Source organism: Alternaria arborescens (genome assembly GCF_004154835.1).
Source record: "Alternaria arborescens strain FERA 675 chromosome Unknown contig_9, whole genome shotgun sequence".
Lineage (NCBI taxonomy): Eukaryota > Fungi > Ascomycota > Dothideomycetes > Pleosporales > Pleosporaceae > Alternaria > Alternaria arborescens.
In genome coordinates, this window is record NW_021167864.1 from 198,008 (window position 1) to 208,921 (window position 10,914).

At 51.4% G+C, this 10,914-nt stretch overlaps 5 protein-coding genes across 5 annotated transcripts; 1 reads left to right on the top strand and 4 right to left on the bottom strand.

The window, feature by feature from the left end:
- Positions 1-17: 17 nt before the first annotated feature.
- On the bottom strand, positions 18-605 carry AA0111_g4735 (hypothetical protein; the record flags this gene model as incomplete). Its single annotated transcript, XM_028650770.1, has 1 exon — positions 18-605. One exon carries the CDS (start codon positions 603-605, stop codon positions 18-20), a length of 588 nt encoding a protein of 195 aa, XP_028507696.1.
- A 692-nt stretch (positions 606-1,297) lies between these two features.
- AA0111_g4736 (hypothetical protein) lies at positions 1,298-3,148 on the bottom strand (the record flags this gene model as incomplete). Its single annotated transcript, XM_028650771.1, has 1 exon — positions 1,298-3,148. The coding sequence occupies one exon, from the start codon at positions 3,146-3,148 to the stop codon at positions 1,298-1,300; it is 1,851 nt and encodes a 616-aa protein (XP_028507447.1).
- Positions 3,149-3,543: 395 nt separating this feature from the next.
- On the bottom strand, positions 3,544-5,915 carry AA0111_g4737 (hypothetical protein; the record flags this gene model as incomplete). Its single annotated transcript, XM_028650772.1, has 6 exons — positions 3,544-3,570; positions 3,620-4,543; positions 4,594-4,606; positions 4,656-4,761; positions 5,251-5,743; positions 5,793-5,915. 6 exons carry the CDS (start codon positions 5,913-5,915, stop codon positions 3,544-3,546), a joined length of 1,686 nt encoding a protein of 561 aa, XP_028507697.1.
- A 1,174-nt stretch (positions 5,916-7,089) lies between these two features.
- On the top strand, positions 7,090-8,431 carry AA0111_g4738 (hypothetical protein; the record flags this gene model as incomplete). Its single annotated transcript, XM_028650773.1, has 6 exons — positions 7,090-7,329; positions 7,385-7,728; positions 7,785-7,824; positions 7,890-7,991; positions 8,059-8,135; positions 8,200-8,431. The coding sequence occupies 6 exons, from the start codon at positions 7,090-7,092 to the stop codon at positions 8,429-8,431; spliced, it is 1,035 nt and encodes a 344-aa protein (XP_028507520.1).
- Positions 8,432-8,733: 302 nt separating this feature from the next.
- On the bottom strand, positions 8,734-10,604 carry AA0111_g4739 (hypothetical protein; the record flags this gene model as incomplete). Its single annotated transcript, XM_028650774.1, has 4 exons — positions 8,734-9,851; positions 9,904-10,047; positions 10,097-10,352; positions 10,407-10,604. The coding sequence occupies 4 exons, from the start codon at positions 10,602-10,604 to the stop codon at positions 8,734-8,736; spliced, it is 1,716 nt and encodes a 571-aa protein (XP_028507521.1).
- Between the last annotated feature and the right edge of the window lie 310 nt (positions 10,605-10,914).

The window sequence follows — 10,914 nt, forward strand, 5'->3', positions numbered from 1 at the left end:
ATTCAAGGCTGCATCGCCTAATCCGGAGTCGGAGTAATAGGTCTCTCATGATACTCCTGTTCAAGAATCTCCCTAATAACCTCAACTCTCCATCTCTGCGTCTTCCTCCCCTCGTCTTTCTTACTCAACACAACCTCCCTCCTATCCTCCCTCTCGCCAACGTCCAAAACTTTCAACACACTACTCGCTTCATTCCCAATCCACCACGTACCATCGTCCCACTGTCCGACACTCCAGTCCAGCGCAGTTGCTGTATCAGTAGCATCTGCCCGCCTCAGCACCGCTTTCGACATGTCATCTGCGTAGACGTCGAGTTGCCGGTTTGGCCCCAGCCACCATGTTCGGATTCGGTAGGTGGTATTGGAGGTGGAGGTCGTATCTCTTGATGGCTCGCTAGCTTGGGGAGGGCAATGAGGTGTACCTGAAGGAGTGAATGACCAGTATTGGCCAGAGTAGTACCCTTCGCGAGTTAGTTTGAGGAGACCGGTACTGTTTTGTCTGCCGACATCGTTTATGACGTCGAGGGTGGGGTTGGAGGAGTTCGAAGTGTTTGTTATGCGGTGGAAGTGGTGTGGGGAGAAGGGCGGTTGTGATGGGGTTGTCATTTTGGATGGCAGTGGAAGAAGGTGACGAGAACAATGGTTGGTGACAAACTGAGAGAAAGTGAAGACATTTGGAGCATCGTGAGTTTTATGCTTGAAGCATGATGATAGCTAAAGATCTGTTGAGTGAACTTGAAACTTTCAGGTGGTCATTTGCTTAACAGATCGTAATTGCCGTCCTGTGGCGTTTAGCACGAGACATACAAAACGCATAGAACATTGCCCTATCACAAGGTTACAAACAAGCCAAGAAAACGACCGATTGGGGTATTGGATAAAATTTTCAAGCAGCCAGGGACAAGATCAGGGGAGTGCGTCGATCACTTGACCAGCTGACTGTCAGCCACTAGGCAAGGTCCTCATTAGTGTCCCAATTGCGGTTGTTCATGTATTTTGTTGGGATATATGGGGATGTTCGTGACCCAACAGCATAGTTGTTGAGGCCGTGACGAAACGAAAGAATAGGGAGAAGAAAATGGAAGATGGTTGAGAATACATAAGATGACGGCATGCTCGATCATTGAATAGAATTATTCGTCTTCACAGTCAGACCGTAGCGGTTATTCTTGATAACACATGCCATGACTAGGCTCATCCCCAAAGACATTGCGGTACGAACATAGTCGATATGTTAGCATGTATAATCTCAAGAAAACCCGCAGCACGACTTTTCGTAATCGAGTATCGATCCATTCCTACCAGCCTGACGTCCCATCCTCATTCTTGCCGTCATACAGGACCTTCCTCGGCTCTTTCTTTAGTCCATCCCACATCTCTTTACTGTAGTACCCAAAGCAAACGTCACAATCCCCGCATTTCCCGCAGCCTTGCGGTTCCCTGCGGCCGGTATACACATTGAAGACCCAATCCTCTGGTCTCTCACCCCATGGTCCAGTCTTGAGGTCGTACTTATCAGGCGCCTCAGGAAACTCGATCTGGTGAATTGGCTTGTTCCGATTTGTGAGTGTGTGGAGATCGACGCCACGCTTCCTTGCTGTTTCGATCGCGCGGCGGAACCAGATTTTATCCTTTTCCATGGGTTGAGATGGGCTCTCTATTCCACTCAAGTTTGCGCTGTGCTTCTCTACGTCTTCCAAGTACATGGCTAGTGTGCAAGACTCGGGTCCGAGGGCAGCTATCACCGCATCTTCAAAGCCTTGTTCCTCAGTCGGTTCCCATTGAACGTAAAAGTTACCAAGCGACCCCCAAAGAACTATTACCTCGTACTGCTGCACACATTCGAAAAAAGTGCGTTCGGCAAGCGCTCCATCGCTTTCCCACTCTTCTCTATCGCATTTTATATTGTAGAGGGCTTCGAGTTCAAAATCTGCAATGTCCATGCAGACATGCTTCAAAGCTCTGTGATCGTTGAGCTCTTCCGGGCGGAAGGCGCCGCAGCGATAGCCATGAATATTACCATTAGAGTCATAGCCGTAGAACATCAGGCTTTCGAGCGACTGTCCTTGACAGCTGCCTAGACTGCCGACCCAATTGTCGGCGTGTTCAAGTAATGCATCGCCGGCGCGAAAACAGGCTGTTTGGAGGGCTGACGGAGCGGCCACAAGAGCATTGAGAGGCCCGCTGTTTAGCTCGCCGCAATTGTCCAGGAAGAGATGTTTGATGCTGGAAGCTCCGGCTGGTACTAACACGTCCCAAGATACATCATCGTCACTGGTGTCCTCGAGGTCTTTGTAATATAACCTTTTCAGGTGAGGTAGACGCAGGAATTGTACCAGTATCCCTATGCTGTTTAGAGGCTCTGTGTTAGGATGGAAGGCATCGTCCATCCAGGTCCCCGAAGGTAGGCCGACCGCGGCTGATTGTAGGTTTTGCAGTCCCGGGCCCCAAGAAGTCTTCTTGTTATGAGAATCGTTTATAAAGGTGTCAAGCCATCCAAGACAAGAACATGTTTCGACCTCGTGACGCGCTGGTAAGACAAACTTGACATCGCGAAGTCTCGGACAATGAACAACAAGGAGGGCTTTTAGGTAAGTATCATGCCCGTCCAGGATCTGCGTACGTGCTTCATCGATACGCCGGGGTAGAAGACGACCCTGTCCCTGCTCCAGTCGCGCTAAATAATCGTCGATTTCGCCAGGTATAAACTCCCACGCTATCGGCGACTGCGTACTCTGATCGACAGGTGTTTCAAAATCGAGCGTTTTCCACATGCCCCATCCTCTGCGGTCGTACCAGACTTCCAAGGATCGAACGTGCCATGCCAAAATAGGGTCACCATATCCAAATGCGCTTCGAAGGAGAGTGGGAATCGTAGCAGGGTCAATATCAGACGCAACACCGTATTTCAGTTGGGCGCCACGATGGCGCTTAAACACGTCCGCGGAACATGCGTATAAATGTTTGCAGGAACATGCGAAGTCGATATGGGATGCGGGGGGTATAAAATCGATTATACGATGAACGAGTTCAGTCGCAAGATTGGTGAGAAAACATGTATCGTCGGTATTGACTGTGTGCAGGTCGCTCAGGTTGGATGGATGTGAAGGCAGTGAGGCGGTGAAAGGAGCTTTAGCTAGTTCGTCCATGTTGCAGTATGGAAGATCTACGCGGATAAACCTATCTCGCTCGAAGACACGAGCATAGACATACTTTATACTGTCGTGAAAAGGTAGCACGAAGCACGAGGCGTAGTCTGGAAGTGGTGCCCATAGCTCGAAGTTCTAGGCGCCCTTCTGTTGCCTTCGGCTAATGGCATGCTAATTTCCGCCAGCGCTTCCAGCCGCGTTTTGTAGCTTGCACACGAGTAATACGACCCTTATGTATGCCGGATTAGCAAGTTGTTGAAGCACGTCACCACAAGATCATGGAAGTACTTCTACGGTGGACAAAAACGTGAAAGTGTGTTGAAAGTTGAGCTCTCGCGAGAAATGGTATCTAGTTCGTGACTCGTAAGCGTGGTGCGGATATCGAGGTCAATTTGCTATGCGCTGTAGGAGCTGATGAAGTACTGAGTGAATGTCAGCGTGGTGGATGAGAGCATGAGAAGTGCAACGTACCGTCAAGACTGACTCGTCCTCGCCATTATCGTTGGGCAAGTACACGTAGAGAATGAGTGCATGCTCGTGACAGAAGCATTTTGGAGTATTAGCATGCTGGTAGAAGTGGGCTTCGTGAAACTTACAAGCAATGACCCGCCCGCCCAGTCTGCCCACGCTCATGACCTTGCCCCAATCCCGCCCGTCAATCCTCACTGTGGCCCACCCTTCTTCGCTACGCCCATCGGCCGACCCTAGCTGCTTCATACGCGTGCTCGGGTGTTCAGCAACGCCGTCCTCGCCGCCAGCGACGTGGCCAGGGTCTAGCTCCGGGTTGCTGAGATCGGTCCAGATGGAAGATATGTTCATGGCGTCAGATCTAATGCTTATCTTGAGGCATCCGTGCATATTGGCAGAGACATCTAGGCGGGTTCTCGCTGCGGTCGTCGCACTGCTTGCCTTGGTGGTGTCTGCCAGCGCTAGTTTGGTGAACCTGTCGCTGATGCTTTTCAGTTGCATCAAGGGCGGCAGTATGATGTGCACGTCGGGCTCCCTGCAGACAGGCTCATGCAGATGGGCTACCGTATCCGGAGCAAGCACACGTATAGGTATCTCTTGCGTGATGATGGTCTCGCGGTTGCCTCCACCGAATTCGTTGTCGAAGGCGGCATCGAAGCCATCGTCATCGTCGTCGCCGTACTCATCGTCGTCGTCGTCGTCCTCATTGGTTGAAGTAGTAGGGAAGGCGCTATACGTGTTCGAGGACGGGGTAGTGGTGACGGTAAGAGCGAGCACGGGCAGGTTGTCCTTCTTGGTGAGGCGTATCTGGGCCGACGTGGCATTGAACGCTGACTTGAGGGCGCGATTCAGCGACGCGAGCGGAACTTCGAGGTTAATGACATTATCTGCAGCCGACTGCACGCTGATGCTCTCAAAGATGGAGTCCTGCGCGGCGCGTTAACCTCCACACGGCCAAGACGAGACGATATGCTTACAATTGAGAGCACACTACATTTGGTTAGAACGAACGACACCAAGATACGAAGCGTCTACTCACGCCCATACTTGTGTGCCCTGCTCTGGTATGATGGTGAAGCATACCTGCTCCTCGCTGAGCTTCACCCACGCGAGCGGGCCGAGCGAATTGAGCGACGCTGTAAGCTCTAGACGGTGTCAGCTGCCATCTCACGTATGAGGCACGTGTACCTGCTCGTAAAGGTTGTAATGTTCTGTATTGACGCCTTGAAGCGCATCTTTGCGTTGTCGTCGCACAATGCAGGCGGGATGTCGCGACGCGTCGAGAAATGTGGAGGGGAAAGCCGCTCAAGCGAACGTCATCGCTGCTGCTTCACCAACGCCATCATCGGCATCATCATCATCACGTCTTCTTCTATCATCGTCATCGCGGATTAGTACTTCGATATCGCATGCATTTTTCCAGGCCTAGAAACATAACATATACATGGCATATTCTCAACCTATCTATTCGCCACTATGTACGGCGATACAGCGACACAGCAACGTCTAGTTCATCTTTCGGCCATGGTCTCCTCTAAACCGTCTGTCTCTGCACAGAGATGCCAGTGCTTGATATTGTCGTCCTCGAATACATCTGCCCAAACATTAGCCGAAGTACACGAAGTAACACGCACGACTAACCTGTCCACTGGTTCCTTGTATCTCATATCTTCCTGCGCCAGAGATCGGAACGTTCACGCCGCTCTTGGTCGTCGCAGTCACGGCAGTAAAAGATACCGTCCCGAAGTTTGGCGTGGCCACCAGCTGACCTGGAATTACTTGATATGCCTGGACGAACCAGTCTGCCGCAAGAGCAGTCAAAGCGGATGGGTCCACGCCGGTAGGGGCTGCGAGCGTCTGCGTCGTTCTTTTGTTCTGAGTCTTATTCTCGATGGTCACGGTACCCCCAGCGGTAGCCACATTGACAGTTACAGTGATTGAGTTACCATTTGCAACAGGAACAGTCGAAGTGGCGTCCGTCACTGGACCAGGAAAGTACGCAGAGAAGCTCTTAAGGGTACTGTTATAAACAATCCCACCACCAAGGACGTTATCCTGCTCAAGTGTGTCACCAATGCCCACCCAGATCGAGAGTCGATTGGTGCCCGACAGGTTCGGCACTGTAAACTGTACATGTAGTTGGTACACAATCACATACAGCATGGAAGCAACTCACAGTCCCTGTGACGGTGGCAAACGAGTCGCCTGCTGGTGCTTTGAGCACAGCACCACCCCGATTCAAGTCAAACGCGGCAGATGCGACCGACACGCAGCATGCCAGGAGAGCAGCGGTTCTCATGGCTAACTCAGAGCTGTCCAGTAAGGAGAAATAATGTCGTGTAACAAGCTGTCCAATGAAAAAGAGATGGGAAGGCTTCTAAAGTCGAACAACAGAAGAATTCTGTATTCCAGAAGGATATCTGAGATTTCAGAGGCTCTAGCTGACAGCACCACATGGACTATATTACTTTCAAGGAAGCGTACCCGGTTGATCAAGTCTCTAACCTTGCGATCAGATCCATTCTACTCAAACAGCCTGTTCTTCTGACCTGCCGTTCGCCCAAGCCATGCAACTGCCCTCCTTTGTCGTCATTCACTTTCCTCAGCTGGGCGCCCTGTAATGGTCCAATGAGCATGCGCAAATCATCTATAACGTGCCAAGAATCCCGTACGAGTGGCATGCATTGATGAAGTACGGGGCCTGAACAATTAAAAGAATTGGGGATACTGGTACCCCACAACTTGGCGCGGCGGCAAATGGGATAGATTGAGGCTCGTGGAACCTTGTCTCAACGTCCACGAACATCATCCAGCCAAAATACCAAACAACCAGTCATCGCTTTCTTGTCACGTGAGGTGTCATTGTACAAGTGGGGCGTTACATGTTCCGCTATCCATCGATGCAACTGCCGACGAGATGTCAAGACTTGCGATATTCAACAAATCTCGGAGATCAACATCACTGGAGCTGTCCGGGCTCAAGGAGGGGCCGTTTTCAATCACAGCAACGTTGTTGCCGACTAAATGCGTCACGTTCATCATCGTAATGAGACTGTGCGAATTGCCCCAGCTGATCACGAAGTGCGCTCGATGCCACTAGAAGTACCATGACTGACATGGCTGCCCGATACGATAGGAGGAATAGACGTGAGTGGATGATGAGCAATCGGGAATGACAATTAAGAGACGTTGATGTGCACCGAAACCATCCATGCGATGCCAGCATGTATCCGCGTCCAGCTCAAGGATCCATAATTGCTCTAGCTCCATCCCAACACGAGATAATGCCCATTTTGATTTCTACCAAGACCGGATTATGCCTTTGCGACACAGCATACCCGCTCGGCGTTACTACCCCTGATCCCGGTGACATCGTATGCATATCTCACGCGGCTTTATAAGACGTGCTATACTCTGCGCACAGTTGTACTTTCATTTTGCTATTTTCCCTTACAGCTCACCACTCTCTTAACATGAAGGCGTTCACTGCTACCGCTCTGGCGCTTGTCGCACCCGCAACTGCACTGCTGCGCTTCCCATGCGCTCAGCTAGTAATCGACAGGTTGGATCCGCTGGTCACACCTGGCCAGGCTCCATCTCCTCATTTACATCAAATTCTGGGGGGTAACTCTTTCAATGTTACCATGGACCCGGAAAAGGACATGCCAGAGGAGTCGACATGTACATCTTGCCAGTTCAGCGAGGACTTTTCCGTAAGCAATACTACTCACACCTCGACACGTCTGGGTCAATCTGACGAGCCTATAGAACTACTGGACAGCCGTGCTATACTTTAAAGCCCGAAACGGCACATACAAGCGCGTTCCTCAAATTCCCAACTCAGGCTTCAACGGCGTCAACGGAGGCATGACAGTATATTACATGCAAGATGGGCTTTACAACTTCCAGCAAACCTCCAAAGTCCAGGCCTTCCAGCCCGGCTTCCGCATGTTCATTGGCGACGTGAATGCCCGTACCAAGGAGGAAGCCGAGCGCTTCCGCCAATTGACATTCACTTGTCTAGACAATATCAACACGCGTGATCCGCAGACTCTTGATTTCCCTACCCAACCATGCAAGACGGGCATCATGACTGCAGTTCGCTTCCCCACGTACGTCATGCTCATCCATCTATCCGCCTTTGTGGTCCTACTGATACCCCACCTAGCTGCTGGGACGGAGTCAACCTTGATTCCCCAGATCATATGGTGAGACATGTCCCTTCACGAACTGAATATGAGACATATACTGACTTTGTATACCCACATCTTAGGCACACATGAGTTACCCCGAGTTCGGCTCCTTTGAATCTGGCGGCCCCTGTCCCGCCAGTCATCCCGTACGCATGGGTCAGCTCTTCTACGAAGTCATCTGGGTACGAGACATCCCTAGACGAACTGTATCTGAGGGCATATACTGACTTCGTACACGTATCATTGTAGGACACAAGCAAGTTTAACAACAAGGCTGATTGGCCTGAGGATGGTAGTCAACCATTCGTCTGGAGTTTCGGCGATGGGTAAGCCCTCGTTGCGATTCGTGCAAGAAAATGCGGCCACTAATGTTCGATGTTTGTCGATTAGGACGGGTTACGCGAACCACGGAGATTATCTGTTCGGCTGGCAAGGCGACGCGCTCCAACGTGCTCTTGACTCGCCTTGCTACCAGAACTGTCCTACGCTTAAGACGCAGAATGCTGCTGCGATGAACAAGTGCACAGTTCCGCGTGTCGTGAAAGAAGAGATTGATGCTTGGGTTAGTGAACTACCCGGTGGCCACCAGGCGCAATATGTCAAGAAGCGGTGGACTGAGTAAATTCAATACCCGTTCATGAAGTAGACAGCACCGAGACATTTTAGATGGGAGTTAGGAAATTATAACTATTGACTATGACTGCAGGAGCTATCTGAGTTTGTAGAAACGATACGTGCAAGGCGCGCGTTCTTGGCGTCTTTTCTTGCCTTGCAGAACATGAAATGATGTATGTAAGAAAGAGATGGTGATGATGGTATATGACTCCGACCGAAAACGGCACCGCCGCGGGTTAAGACGCAAAGTGGTCTTCAAGGAAAAAGTCGCTGCCGATGACAAAGGAAAATCCGTAATGGCAAAACTTCTCACGATGCGCGCGCGATCCACTCTCCAGAGTTGAGTCGCGAATGAGCCGGTCGAGCGCCAGCTTCTTGTCTATGGAGACTGCATTTCGCGCTGCCACGTATGCGTATCACAGTGACCTCGCTCGAGTCTGCCTCAGCCTGCATACTCGCGTCATCCCTTGCCCTTGGCGCTGGGCATGTGCATATGTCTTCAGCTCCATCTACCTCTACGTCGTCGTCTTCGAGGTATATTGTTGGTGCAACACTGCTTCCTCCATCTTCGCTCTTATCCTCGGATGAGCCTAGCTCTTTGTCCCAGGTCCCATGACTACCGTGTCTCTTCAGGCCTAAGCTCTTCACAATCTCCTCAAGTTCCACTGCACTCACTCTGACTCTTCCACTCTTTTCTTTCTCGAAATCGGCTTCAGAGTCTTTGTGTGAGTCTCCACTGAGCTGTGACCAGTCACTCACTCTACGTGTGTGTGTGCTGACTGTTGACGCGGAGAAGCGTGACGACGGCCCTAGTTTCGTTGTCTTACGAGGAGGGCTGGACCGTGTCGACGGAGCCTCAATGTCAAAGTCGAGATTTGATTCGTCGTCGTGGAAACGCGATAAGTTGTGGTTGCTTTGTTGAAAGTGGGAGGGGAAATAGGCTGTGTCGGGCCTGTAGATGACTGTCTGACCTGAGTAGCGGGAGTTGTAAGAATGGTTTGTTTCCTCTGGGTAAGTCTCGGAGTAGCTAGGAACTACCTCGTCGACATCGCCATGGAGTAGGTGGACGGTACTACCGGCTACGGGGCCGGAGATGCCAACGGAACGTGGAGCGTCACGGGCAGCGTTGGCGGGACTGCGGATTGCTCTACCGAGAGGCAACAAGGTGCTAAGGTTAACAGCTATCATCGCGGTCAGGAACTCGCAAATTCCCCACGTGGTGAAGTTCAAGTCGAAGTTGTTACGATAGCCGACCTCGGCCCATGACGTGACGACCATCCAGGTTCTGATGATAGCTGCCGCGCATGCAAAGAGTCCCAAAGACACCACCGCAAGAAGATGTAGGGTAGATCCGAGCTTCAACGAAGAGCTCACGGCGATAGGGATCGTGAACAAGATCAATAGCAGACTTGATGCAGCATTGATGGCTGGAACACCCGGTCAGTACCACTTCTAGTATTTATGGATGGCGATACTTACGGTAGTTCGCCAGAGCCCAGTGCTTGGACTCGCTCTGGGACATGCACAATGCCCTAGCATCTGAAAGGTCCCAGGCCGCTACTAGTGGAACACATTGAGCGAGGAGTGATATGAACCACTCAACCGTGTGCCAAAATACTAGTACTGTGTTCATCAGCTTCTGCGTTACATAATATGGTGGCTGTAGACCTACACATGAGTCCGATCAGAAGAATGGTGCGTACCATCAGCAAGCACGAACGACTCCCGGCGTCAGCCAGAGGTAGAAGAGTAAAAGTAGCCGATAGCTTAACAGCACCCAGCCCTAAGATGACGAGTGAATTCAACGCCCACATCCATGGGCCCATCTGAACGGTCTTGCTGACCGGTAAGACATAGCCATCCTCCTGCTGCCCGATACCAAGCTCTACGACTCCAGTGAATGTGATGAAGATCCCTATTGTACATAGCTGTTTTGAGTGTTAGCTAATATAGAACCTGTTCACTCCAAGTTTCGAACGTACAGCGGCCAGTACCATGAGCCCATCATCGACGGCGAACGAGCGAACGAGCCTTCCACGAGTGAAGGCTCTTAGCGAATAAATCAACAGCCCGGTCAAGGCCAGCGTGACGACGATGGCAAGATGGAGCGGCCCCCTGTCGGGGACTTGCCAGGGCAGAGGAGTTCCGGAGGGTGAGACCGCGCTGGCATTGACATCCATTGTATGAGGCGACGATAATGGTGTCCGGTGTCCTGTGTCCTCCGCGAATTCATGCAAAGTTGTCGACCAGGCCGAGGGGAGTTGGTTGAAACTGGTGAATGTCTGATGAGAAGTACACGGTTGAAACGAACGTATGGGCAGGAATAAAAGAGCGTGGTCGAGAGGAAATGGAGGAGACCAGGATGTTTAGAGGAGAGCGTCTTGTACGACGAATTGAGCATGGCGTTTCAGCCCGGGGTAGCACCGCAGACACAGGCGCATGGTTCACGGCTCCTCGCCGACGTCGCTATAGAGATAGCAAAGCTGCATA